The 14,060-nt window shown below is 44.9% G+C and overlaps 1 protein-coding gene across 1 annotated transcript; it reads left to right on the forward strand.

The window, feature by feature from the left end:
• LOC130523142 (complement C1q tumor necrosis factor-related protein 3-like) lies at positions 1 to 868 on the forward strand. The gene is made up of 3 exons (XM_057028160.1): positions 1 to 138; positions 225 to 344; positions 466 to 868. The coding sequence occupies exons 1-3, from the start codon at positions 135 to 137 to the stop codon at positions 747 to 749; spliced, it is 408 nt and encodes a 135-aa protein (XP_056884140.1). The 5' UTR covers positions 1 to 134; the 3' UTR covers positions 750 to 868.
• The last annotated feature ends 13,192 nt before the right edge of the window (positions 869 to 14,060 follow it).

Genomic DNA, 14,060 nt, shown 5'->3' on the forward strand with positions numbered 1-14,060 from the left:
CCAGAGAAAAGTATCAGCCCTCTAAGTCGGCATCACTGATGGTATAAAAGCAGCCACAGACAGCCTGAGCTCAACAGCTGTGGACACAGAGCCAAGAGCAGACGACCTCTATCGTGACTGATCCATCAACAAAGATGAGTGAGTGAAGAAGCTTCTCTTTCTATATGGTACTTTATATAACACTGTAATAACAATAACGGCATGAGGGCGTTTGTTTCCTACAGGTGTCCTTTTCACAGCAGTCCTACAGACAGGAGGTAATGTTGGACCCTTTCAGGGAGACACAACTTTGATTTTCAACAGGGCAATCACCAACGTGGGGGAGGCGTACGACATCAGTACAGGTGAGTCACACTCCCCAGCTGATGGACACACATCAGGCAGTTTCCTTCAGGGGCAGAGCAGCTCAGTTCCACTCAGGTTTGAGAGCTTAACAAGTAAAACCCAAAGTTTCTCTTCTTACAGGCCTCTTCAAAGCTCCTGTCACAGGCTATTACTGCTTCAGCTTCTCCTACCAAGCTGACAAAAGGGAACAATCGGGGCTGACTTTGATGAAGAACAGTGAGGCCATCGTGAAGGCGTTCAACAGTAACAAGCCAGGGAGCCAGCATGTTGATAACGCTTCCAGCACTGCATGTCTGGAACTTCAGAGAGGAGACCATGTGTCTGTGGTCCTGCCTAATGGCTGTCATGCTTGTGGCATTGGTGGAACCACCAGCTTCACTGGTTTTCTCATCAGCAAGGCTTAAAAAGTGTCTCCAGACCCTCAGACCAGGGTGACTAAACATACACCCTGGGACCAATGTGGCATCTTCATCTTAAAATGACACTGGATCACAGAATCTAAAATAAACTCATTGCAGCATCATTTCAGGTGTTTTGTATTTTATTTAAACTCAGCACACCACAAATCACAGTTAGCCTAAATAATATTCTCATCGATGATCCTGTTCCTGGAAACACATTGGATTGTTTCATTTATTGCACAGCTTAAATAGGGGATTTTAAAATAAAGATATCCTTAATTTTGTATATTGTTTGGTTGTTAAAAACACCAATATCAATAAAATAAAGGTAGCTGCCCTGAATGATCCATCCCAGGGGCTAATCATAATACAAACCAAAGAATTGTCTCTTACAAACATAATAAGAATGATAATAATTACTCGTGTTGTTACTTGCACACTGCATCTTGGTTCACTGGTTCTATCCTGGTCAGAGAGTTCTGCTAGGATTAGGTTTTTCCTGGACCCGAAAGCAGGAAAAACACAGTGTCTAATATTGGTGTCCAACACCAAGTCCTCTTGGACTGCAGGAGAAACACTCATCCAGCCTTCCGGGGCGCACAGAGAGCTCCGACGCGAAGCAACAAGAGAGTCTGGTCCTGCGCGTTATTCCCTCCAACTTGGTGACGTGGAGACCTTGAACAGGCAGGGAGAAGCGTTACTACGAGTTCTAACAAACATGAAGAAACAGGAGTCAGATCTACCATGGAAACACGATAACTCTCCGACGCTGGCAGACAGGCACTCCGTCCTTAAATAGGTGGCTAATGGAGATTTCCAACAGGTGCTTCCTGTCAACAACACCTCAAGGTAGTTCGCCTTGAGAAGCTTAACTCCGCCCTTAAACCAACTACTGAAACTGCATTGTGGACCTAAAGTCCGTGTTAGGTGTGCCGGTCAGGCAGGACCTGTAAGCAGACAAACAGCTTGAAGGTGTTTAAACAAGAATATTGATTGACCTTGATGACTGTGCACAGCGTGGTGAAAAGGTGAGGGGCGTGAAGTGCAGATCGTTTATCCGAGTGAGGGGCACATGGGGACCTAGGACAAGATGTGAGAAAAGTGGGATGAATCTTGAGTGATGGAGGCAAATTGAGGTGAACCAAGTAGGGGTTGACGATGTGGTCGATCACAAATGGTCCTACGAAATGAGGGGAGAGTTTCCGGGACTCAACCTGGAGGGTGAGATCCCTAGAGGAGAGCCAGACCCTCTGGCCTGGTAGATAGGACGGGACTGGAACATGGTGATGGTTGGCCTGCCTCTGGGACTGTAAGGAAGCACGTAGGAGGGCAGACCCATCCCAATGCCTTCTTGCAGCTGTGCAGCTCTCACCGACTCACTGAGGCACCTAGGGCGCTGCAGAAGGCTTTCCAAACTCGGGACGTAAACTGGGGCCCCTGATCAGACACAATATTCCTCAGGAAACCATGAAGACGGAAGACATGACTGAGCAGGAGGTCACCTGTCTCCACTGCAGATGGAAGTTTGGAAAGAGGGATGAAGTGCATTGCCTTGGAAAACCTATGCACCATCTTGAGGTATTTCCGTCTGAGTGGGGGAGACCGGTGACAAAGTCCACTGCAATATGCGACCAAGGTTGCCGTGGAATTTAAAGAGGATTGAGGTTCCAGCTGAAGGTTGATGGGAGGACTTCCACATGGACACCGGCAAGATGAAAAGCCCTGGTATCTCAGATTATGGATGGCTACCAAAGCATTGCTGAAGGAAGTGTAGGGTCCTAGTAAGCCCAGGATGGCAGGTGAGCCGTCTGTTGGGCCTCCAGGACAGAGCCTAAAGACTCTGGAGGCAGCTCCGTACATCCAACAAAAGCTTGCCGTGGTCCCCAATAATCGTACCCCGTGCCACCAAAGCTTGCCAAACAGCGTCATTGTCCACTGGGTCCATATTGGTCTGATTGCATTGTTAAGTATGTGGTTCAGGCAGGACCCGTTGGCAAAAAAACAGCAGCTGAAGGTGTTTGAATAAGATTTTTTGAATGTGTACAGCGTTGTGAAAAAGTGCATGAAGTGCAGATTGTTCCTCTGAGTGAGGGGCGCATGGGGGCCTAGGACGAGATGTGAGACAATGGAGGAAATTCTCCCACCCAAAGGTACAAATTACGAGAAGATCCCATTTACCGATGTTTACCACAAAGCAGACTAAACGACCAGATGCTGGTGATCAGAAGGCATCAGCTTTTGAAGACTGTTGATTGATAACCAGCTGCAGGTGTAACAGTCACCAGCAAACGGTACCAAGGGGAAAACAGAATCCATCACACCCACGAGAGAGAGATCCAGGAAAACAAAACACAAGCAAATGACACAAAAGGGCCATGACACTCCGGGTGCACAAACGATTTATTGCAAATCGAGCGAAAAGTGTAGTTTGATTTAGATGAAAACTGTTTTTTTTAAAAAGGAAAACGCTGGCAGCTGGGGTTACCAAAGAATTCCTTTTAAAAAAAAATCCAACAGGACAGTATATAACTTTACAGACCATATGTAAATTTTACAGTGAATGCAAAGGCTGAACTGTTAATTCTACAAAAAAAATCTACCTATTTTATGGATTATTGTATATAATTAGATAATTTCCTTTACTTTTTACATGTAACTACTTTTTTGCATCAATAAATTGTAAAATTAACATGTAACTATCAGGCAAAAAAAAAATTTAAACTGGTAAAACAGTAAAACTGCATTTTAAATGGAGCTGTTTTGTATATTATACATACAAGCTACTCATTATATGCTGAACTTACAGTATGTTTTAATAATCAGTTTTAAAATGATTACTACTACACACAAAAAATAAATGTAAAAATACATTATGAGAAAAGACATGAGAATCTCATTTTTAGGAAAATTTATTGAACAGCCATTGTCATTAGTTGCAAACAATTACATTCACTTTTCAACATATAGAACATGCAAACAACTTTCAAGTATTGGCTCTTTTTAACTGCTGAACAGACCAAGTTACAGGTCATACTGTATCTGTGGACAGATAAGCCCCCCCTCACAGCATTTTTTTTTTTTTTTTTTTGCAAAAAAGTTCTATTTGAATAATTCAAAATAGACAAGATTTTTACAATACTGTGAAACATTGTTGGATAACAAGAACAACTTCATGAAACAAGCAGGTGGCGGACCCTCTTCATAGAAAGAGTTACAAAAAGCACCTTTAAAACAAAACTTACATATTGTGCATTTAACAAAGTGAAGATTAACAGCACCTCTTCTCTAGCAGTTAACACAGAGTCATTGTTTAGCCTTGATGCCACTCATGATCAGCAAGATACTGTATCAGGGTCAGAACTCAAGACTCTAAAGTTTATTTGCATTAGATGGATATCTAATGCAGGTTATAGTAATAAGTGAGTGGTGGTGGGTCAGTCACTCACATAACAAATTCAGTGTAATTAAAAAAAATGAAGACATATGCAACAGACTTACCACAGACAATAATAGTGTGTGTCAGAGGCACCTGCCCTAGCTCAGCCTCTTCCACCAGACGTATCGTCTACATGGAACAAGACTCCTCCTTCTCATCAAAGTAGCTGAGCAGAAGCAGCAGCATCTCCTTCACATCGTCTGAGCAGCCACTCTGCTGTCCCCGCATCCTCTGAAGCCTTGCATAAGTCTGATGGAATCTCTTGCTCTTGTGGACACAAACTGTGGTCATGTATTTGAGAAGCCTTTTCCCCTTCAAATCCAAATGATGTGTGAATATCTCTTTTATGTCAATCCCAGTAAGTTCTTTGAAGTGGACTAACGTGCCAAGTTCATCAAACCAAAATGGCCACTCCTCTCTCGGGCATTTGATACTTTTTCCCCCGTTGACATGTTGACGCTGTGTGTGTAAACAGTGGACTTCGGACATTTTACCTCCTTTGGATTGACATCTGAGTGTTGGAACATAATCTGAAGTTTTGTCATCTTTTGCTGCTGGCTACCTTGAGTTTCTTCAATGGGGTGGAATTTTACATTCCACTTAATGCATCCATAAGTTTCCAGCATTGCTGTTCTTTCCTATCTCTTTCTTATCATGGAACCCCATCTGTGTCTGAGTCATCACCCCAATTTGTAAATGCAATTCCTCATTTGAATTTATAGACTCTCAGTTTATTTGCATTAGATGGATATCCGCTATTTGATGTTTGCTCATTATCAAAGGTTGAGACCTGTGCTTGTGGAAAACCTTGCAAGGTGTTCAGGGCTCGAAACACCCTGATGGCCTGACGAGCATTCTCAAATCTTATTGCAGACTTCAGAGCGGCCTCCAAAGTGTCCTCGCCTTGTTCACGATGGCAGAACTAAAGATAAAGATCGATGCCACCATTGAAGTGTCGGAGCCCCAGCCAGGCCGTCCGGGTCTTCTTTTGGACCTTCGAAATGGGACAATAGCCATCTGTCGAGGAAGATGGTGCAAACATTCACAAGCCTTCAACACAAAAAACGAGACTGGGTTTATCAGATTTTTGTGAAACGTGTCATAGGTTTTCTTTTGTTTTTTCTTTCTATAGACTAGAAAGACTCCCGTGTCGATATTATCCCTGTTTCATTCCCATTTTTAGCTTATTTCATACATCCATACCGGTGATGATCACAGTGCACGGTATGTGTCGACAGGTGAGGCTGCACAAAAGGTGATCAGAGTAACAAATCAAAGAGAACGAGCACAGGAGCGGGTAGGCAATTAACACTTGGCGTTTAAGCGACAAACTGGCAACTCACAAGTGGAGGAGCTGGAGATAAATACTGCTGCTCCTGATGAGCTGATGAGCAGCAGGTGAGGAACTACAGAGGAGGAGTTGGAGAAATCTGCCTCCCACACCAGGCCTGAACAAATGAGGGAAACGAGCGCAACAAAACAAGCAATGGATCAAAGCAAAAACACATCTGTCCTCCACATCCTAACAGCGCCAACTGGTTTGGGAAATGACCTGGACTCCTTCTGCCTGCCACACCCAGCCTGAACAAATTAGGGAAACGTGTTACGATAAGTGTTTATTTACAATATCTACAAAGTGCAATGGTGAATTGTGCAGCAGAAACCCAACTTGAACCGGTGATCTTCAATGGAGGGGACGAGGAGAGCTCAGAAGGAGAAAAGATACATAATAAAGCCAAAGGGAAAAGCTTTGGAACAGTCGATTACCAACAACACGGATGAAAATGATCTGACGCTGATCGGCTGGTGTTGGCTGCTTAAAAAGACTCCCAATCTGATCATCCACAGGTGACGCAGCAGCAAGCAAGTGCCAGCAAAGCAGGTGAAACACACCCTCTGGTGGAGACAAACTGAAACAACAAAACACGCGACAACACAGGATCATGACAGGGAACAATGATTAGAATTGACCTCAACTGTTGCTGCTCCACTCAAAGAAAACAACCCAGAACACAAGAACAAAGTCATCACATTTGGTTGTTTCGGTCTATCAGTTAATATCTTATTGGTCATTTCTAAAGGCCTGAACTGTCTCACCATTTCTTTTCCTTTTACATCTTTGTTATTTATGAATTCATCATTTCTTGCAAACATCAGTAAATGTGCAGTTATGCAACCATAAAGTTATTGCTTTCACTGGCCACTTATTAAAAATATATACCGTATATTAAAAAAAAAAATTAAAGGCCACATCTCCTCCAGTCTTGTTAAACAACCATTAAATTCCACTCTTGGTCCTAAAGCTTTAGTTGAATTAATCATGAAACAAGAAGATAATATCTAAGAGGGAGCTAACGTCTAAAGTTACTATGGCAGCGCCTGATCTTCCAGAGAATTTCATGTTAGTTTGCAGGTCATTTCGACACACTTCAACATGGCAACTGTTCAAGGTCCATCCACAAGCTCTGAAGAACTGTGCCAGCCTGTTTCTGTCAACTGTCTGTTGTGCAAAACTTCCAACTAAAATGGCCCAAATGGCTTGTTGAGTAATAATGATACACAGAGAGGGGGGATTGCAAAGATTTCCAGAGAAAAGTATCAGCCCTCTAAGTCGGCATCACTGATGGTATAAAAGCAGCCACAGACAGCCTGAGCTCAACAGCTGTGGACACAGAGCCAAGAGCAGACGACCTCTATCGTGACTGATCCATCAACAAAGATGAGTGAGTGAAGAAGCTCCTCTTTCTATATGGTACTTTATATAACACTGTAATAACAATAACAGAATGAGGGTGTTTGTTTCCTACAGGTGTCCTTTTCACAGCAGTCCTACAGACAGGAGGTAATGTTGGACCCTTTCAGGGAGACACAACTTTGATTTTCAACAGGGCAATCACCAACGTGGGGGAGGCGTACGACATCAGTACAGGTGAGTCACACTGTCCAGCTGATGGACACACGTCAGGCAGTTTCCTTCAGGGGCAGAGCAGCTCAGTTCCACTCAGGTTTGAGAGCTTAACAAGTAAAACCCAAAGAAGAACAGTGATGAAGAACAGTGAGGCCATCGTGAAGGCGTTCAACAGTAACAAGCCAGGGAGCCAGCATGTTGATAACGCTTCCAGCACTGCATGTCTGGAACTTCAGAGAGGAGACCATGTGTCTGTGGTCCTGCCTAATGGCTGTCATGCTTGTGGCATTGGTGGAACCACCAGCTTCACTGGTTTTCTCATCAGCAAGGCTTTCAGGTGTTTTGTATTTTATTTAACTCAGCACACCACAAATCACAGTTAGCCTAAATAATATTCTCATCGATGATCCTGTTCCTGGAAACACATTGGATTGTTTTATTCATTGCACAGCTTAAATAGGGGATTTTAAAATAAAGATATCCTTAATTTTGTATATTTATTGGTTGTTAAAAACACCAATATCAATAAAATAAAGGTAGCTGCCCTGAATGATCCATCCCAGGGGCTAATCATAATACAAACAAAGAATTGTCTCTTACAAACATAATAAGAATGATAATAACTACTCGTGTTGTTACTTGCTCACTGCATCTTGGTCCACTGGTTCTATCCTGGTCAGAGAATTCTGCTAGGACTAGGTTTTTTCCTGGACCCGAAAGCAGGAAAAAACCACAGTGTCTAACATTGGTGTCCAACACCAAGTCTTCTTGGACTGCAGGAGAAACATTCATCCAGCCTTCCGGGGCGCACAGAGAGCTCCAACGCGAAGCAACAAGAGAGTCTGGTCCTGCGCGTTATTCCCTCCAACTTGGTGACGTGGAGACCTTGAACAGGCAGGGAGAAGCGTTACTACGAGTTCTAACAAACATGAAGAAACAGGAGTCAGATCTACCATGGAAACACGATAACTCTCTGACGCTGGCAGACAGGCACTCCGTCCTTAAATAGGTGGCTAATGGAGATTGCCAACAGGTGCTTCCTGTTAACAACACCTCAAGGTAGTTCGCCTGGAGAAGCTTGATTACTCCCTTAGACTACTGAAACTGCATTGTGGACCTAAAGTCCGTGTTAGGTGTGCCGGTCAGGTAGGACCTGTAAGCAGACAAACAGCTTGAAGGTGTTTAAACAAGAATATTGATTGACCTTGATGACTGTGCACAGTGTGGTGAAAAAGTGAGGTGCGTGAAGTGCAGATCGTTTCTCCGAGTGAGGGGCACGTGGGAACCTAGGAGGAGATGTGAGAAAATGGAGAAAGTTATTCGTAGGTACGAATAATGAGAAGATGCCATTAACCCATCTTTACCACAAACCAGGCAAAATGATCAGAGGCTTTTGATGACAAGGCAGACTTTTGAAGACTGTTGATTGATAAAAATCTGCAGGTGAAACGGTCACCAGCAAACAGTACCAAAGGGAAAACGTAATCCACCACACCCCGTAGAAAAAGAACCAGGAAAAAACCCCACCAACAATTGGCACAAAACACTCAGGCTATGACAGTACTTTCACCTCAACGGGCACCTCCTGTCACCCCACCAGGCTTATGGGCATGGTCCCAGTCAAAGTCACACAGGAGACCGTTATCCAGGATGTGACGCCAAGGAACCCAAGATCTTCCTTGTGGCCGTACCCCTCCCACTTGACCAAGAGCTGGAGGCCATGCTGGACCATATCGGGCCAAGAAGGCCAGGCCACCATCAATAACACGGGGGGAGGTGGGTGCTCAGACAGAGGGAACAGATCTGACTCAGAGACCGACTTAATTTGAGAGACGTGCAAAGTGGGATGAATCTTGAGTGACAGAGGCAACTTGAGGTGAACCAAGTAGGGGTTGACAATGTGGTCGATCACAAATGGTCCCACGAAATGAGGGGCGAGTTTCCGGGAGTCAAATGGGAGGGTGAGATCTTTAGAGGAAAGCCAGACCCTCTGGCATGGTAGATAGGACGGGACTGGAACACGGTGACGGTTTGCCTCCCTCTAGGACTGTAAGGAAGCACGTAGGAGGGCAGACCCATCCCAATGCCTTCTTGCAGCTGTGCAGCTCTCACCGACTCACTGAGGCACCTGGGGCACTGCAGAAGGCTTTCCAAGCTCGGGACGTAAACTGGGGCCCCTGGTCAGACACAATATCCCTCAGGAAACCATGAAAACGGAAGACATGACTGAGCAGGAGGTCACCCATCTCCACTGCAGATGGAAGTTTGGAAAGAGGGATGAAGTGCACCGCCTTGGAAAACCTATCCACCACTTGAGGTGTTTCCAACTGAGGGGGGAAGACCGGTGACAAAGTCCACTGCAATATGCGACCAAGGGTCGCCGTGGAATTTAAAGACGATTGAGGGACCAGCCGAAGGTTGATGAGAGGACTCTCCCTTGGGACACACGGGACACACCGAGATGAAAGCCCTGGTGTCTCAGATTATGGAGGGCCACCAAAAGTGTTGCCGAAGGAAATGTAGGGTCCTAGTGAGACCAGGATGGCAGGTGAGCTGAGAAGAATGCCCCCACTGCAGGACATCAGGAAGTCTGGAAAGAAGAGATGGTTGGGAGGCCTGTTACCTGGATCTGCTGCGCGGTCCGTTGGGCCTCCAGGACCCTCCTCTGCACTTGCCAGGAGCCAGTTCCCAGGAGGGCGACAGAATGAAACTCGGCTCAGAGCGAGAGGGATCGGGCAAAAACAAGCGGGACAGAGCATCTTGCTTGGCATTGCGGGAGCTTGGGTGGTACATGTGGGAGAACCTGAAGCAACCCAGAAAGAGTGCCCACCATGCCTGTTGGAGTTCAATCTCTTGGTATTTCTGAGGTAGTACAGGTTCTTATGATCCGTCCAGATAAGGAATGGTCGGGCTGAGCACGCCAGTTGTTTCCACTCGCGTTAACAATGCACTTCATATTGTCTCCCAGTAACACCTTCCGTCTGCTTAACATTGCCCAACATCCTCAAGGAATCACACCTACACTATGGCTGTTTAAAACATCAAGGTTTATTTGTTTCGGTCATTTATCAAAAGCATCAGTATTTCAGTGACTCACCAGCATGACATACTTCCTGGTTTGGTGAAACCGTTGGACTATTTAATGTTTGTATTTATGGAGGGGTTTCGCTGGGGCTACGGCAGCTTCTATTTTAGCGGGGGTGTTTTATTGTGGTAGGGTGAACATGTATTTTACTATGCACTGGGTGGTTTTTGGTGGTGGAAATTTCCTTTGGATGTTTATGCATATTATGTATGTTCTTCTCTGTTGTTATTTTGAGTTTAGAAATGTATTATTTAGCGTACTAATGATTTTGAAACCGCTGAAACCTCTGGTGACAGTGGCAGAGAGAACTATAGACAAGCTGCGGAGCATCATGGACAATGTCCGCCACCCTCTGCACACTGTCATCTACAGCCAGAGAAGCCTGATCAGCCAGAGGCTGCGCCTCCCCAAGTACAGGACAAACAGACTGGGGAACTCATTCATCCCCCGAGCCATCAGGCTGTTCAACTCCTCACTGGGAGGGAGGAGGGCCAACAGAAGGACTGGAACAACACTGCAATAACATAATACTGGGACATCCATTCATTCAGTTCATTTATTTACATTTCTATAGTTTTATATTTATATTCTATTTTTAATTTATTCTATTTTATTCTTATTTTATTCTATTTTTATTTTTATTATTTTTAATATTTTAAACAGTGCTGTACGTTTCTTTGGGGAGATGCTAATTTCCCTAATGGACACCCCCTAAAGGGATCAATAAAGTACCCTGATTCTGATTCTGATTGATAATTGGTTTAATCTGTGGGAGGGGCTACAGGTATATAAGCCCTGTAGTATGCCCAGACGGGGTTCTTTTTGGGTTTGGCATGATGAGAAAGGGTCAAAGTTGTGGCTGTGTAGAAGTGTGCAGGGTCGAGGATCTGTTCATCCTTCCGTCATGGCGGACGCGGAGTAGACGCTCTCTCCCGCTCTCCCAAACTTTTTTCGACCTTCACTTTTTCTAGCCCCCTCTCCACCCGCTACCGCCCGGAACAACATCGTAGAGAGATCGCAACGTCACGACACGCTTTGAAATGACAAGTAGGAGTGCAAAACAAAATAAAAAAGACTCCGCGCCTCCCGACGCCGCGACTGCTAACGAGTTTAGCATGGCCGTGCTAACAAGCCTCCTAGACCGGCACAAGGCCGATTTAGCCGCGGAGTTCAAGACAGCCTTCACGGCGCTTGAGGCCAAAATCGACCTCATCCAAACCACCGTGTCTAGTCACGGCCAACGCATCGCCTCTCTGGAGACTAACGCGGACTCGGTGGATGGCCGCCTGCTCGGCCTTGAAGCTATGTGCGCGGAGCTAACCGCGGCTAACGAGAAGCTAAAAGCCAAAACAGCAGACCTCAAGGCTCGCAGCCGCCGCAACAATGTCCGTATTATAGGACTTCCTGAATCGATTGAAGGCCCTCGACCGACCGATTTTTTCTCCGCATTGCTGTCCCAACTGCTGGGTGAGGAGACGCTGCCGAAACCACCTGTACTGGACCGTGCTCACAGATCCCTGGCCCCAAAACCTAAACAAGGCGAGAGACCACGGCCGGTCATCATCCGATTCCACGACTACCAAACCAAAGAGAGGGTCCTCCGTGAAGCCCGCAAGAGGAGGTCCGACCTGCGATATCTGGAGAGCCCCGTGGCAATCTTCGAGGACTTCTCCCCCGAGGTGATGGCACAACGGGCTGCATACCGAGAAGTCATGGCCCTCCTCTACAAGCGTGGCCTGAAACCCAGTCTTCGCTACCCTGCGAAGCTGTACATCACCACAAACAACGGGGAAAGGATCCTGCTTTCATCGGCTGTAAAGGCTAAAGAATACCTCTCCAGTGACAACACTTGAAGATGACCCTCGATCACACGGTAACAGTACCTAATTTACTGGCCACTTAGCACTTTGATAACACTGAAAAATGTGGACTGTGCAATTCCAACTGCACAAATACTTAACTGACAAAGGTGGCTGATTTTGTCCATGGACTCTGTTTACATCCAGTTAAGCATCTTATAATGTGTATGAGGCACCTGTTGTAATTTATATTCAGATTTTCCCTTTGGAAGTTTATAATGGTAGACATTCAGGATGGTAATGTTTTAATTCTTTGCTCCCAAGTTCTATTATAAAGTTGGGGCCTGATAGGCCCGCTTTTCTTTCAATTTTCCTTCTGATGCCTCATGTGTTAAGATTTCTGTTTTACTATAACATTGCTAACAACATTAGGAAGAGGTTCTCAGGCAATGGTGTAACACCATACCAGCATTCTTTTTTACTCCTTTTTCCCCTTTCTTTACACTGCGGGTTAATTTAGATTCATGCAGCTTTACCACTATATACTGTTTGTAAGCATATTGTTACTCAATAGGGCTGCTTTGTAAGAAGGTGTTATATATCCTCCTGGTTTGTGGCCTAGTTTTTAGACCCAAGTTTAGGCAAAATGCTTTGTGCTCCATCTTTGTTGATGCTCTCCTGTCCTTATTACTTGGAGAGGAGTTGGGCAATATGTTTTTGACCAATGGGAATGGGATAGTTAGAAAGCAATTGTATCTGGAAGATACTCATTGTTGTATTCCTACGAGGATTTTTTTTGTGTATGTCCCCCCCCCTTTTTTCTTTTTTTTTTTTTTCTTTTTCTTTTTTCTCTCCCCCTCCCCCCCTCCCCTCTCCCCATGGGCTCAGCAGAATGACAGCAGGACCAGACAATGTCGATGAACGATAAGAGTATTCGCCTCATCTCCTGGAATGTCAAGGGGATGAATAATAATGTCAAAGCCAATAAGGTAATATCTCACTTGCAAGATCTTAAAGGGGACCTATTTTTTCTGCAGGAGACACACCTGCGCAAATTGGAATTCTCTCGTATTAAGAAACCTTGGATGGGTCACCTTTTTCACTCTAGGTTCTCTGAGAGGGCGAGGGGTGCAGCCATTATTGTACATAAAGACGTTGCCTTTGAATCTTCCTCTGTTGTTTCCGACCCAAATGGGCGCTATGTCATAGTACAGGGCAAATTACAAAATACTCCTGTGGTCCTGGCCTCAATATATGCTCCAACATGGGACGACGACAAATTTATGTCCAAAATCTTTTCAAACATCCCAAATGCTGCAGATCATCACATAATAATTGGAGGTGACTTTAACCAGGTCCAGGACCTCGACCTCGATAGATCTTCCACCAGCCAGTCCAGCCGGTCTAAAGCAACCAGTATGTTAAAGTTTCACGCAGACCAATTAGGCCTATCTGATCCATGGAGAACTATGTACCCTCACACGAAAGCTTTCTCTTTCTTCTCGCATGTCCACAGGTCTTACTCTCGGATTGACTTTTTTTTACTCGATAATAGATTATTAGACAACATACAATCGTGTGAGTACCACAGCATAGTAATTTCTGATCACTCTCCGATCACTTTAAATATTAATCTCTCTCAAGACAAATTGCCTACGAAGCCCTGGAGATTCAATTCCCACCTATTATCCGAACCAAAATTCAAAGACTATCTAACTAATCAGATTCAGCTCTTCTTCAATACCAATGATACGCCGGATATTGGTAGTGGTGTGCTTTGGGAGACTCTTAAAGCTTATTTGCGTGGTCAAATTATTTCTTTCATCTCTGGCTTTAGGAGGGAGGAGCGCACCAAATTGAAACAAATATCAGATGAAATACAACTGTTAGATGCCCAGTATTCAGTTAACCCCTCAGATGTGCTATATAAAAAACGAGTACAGCTCCAGTCACAATATAACTTATTAACCTCCGGTCGGATTGAGAAACAACTTTTACACACTAAACAGCGCTTTTTCGAGCAAGGTGATAAAGCAGGCAAACTCCTGGCTTACCAAGCACGAACTGAGGCCGCTTCTAGACTTAT

The sequence above is a fragment of the Takifugu flavidus genome, chromosome 3 (genome assembly GCF_003711565.1).
Source record: "Takifugu flavidus isolate HTHZ2018 chromosome 3, ASM371156v2, whole genome shotgun sequence".
NCBI lineage: Eukaryota > Metazoa > Chordata > Actinopteri > Tetraodontiformes > Tetraodontidae > Takifugu > Takifugu flavidus.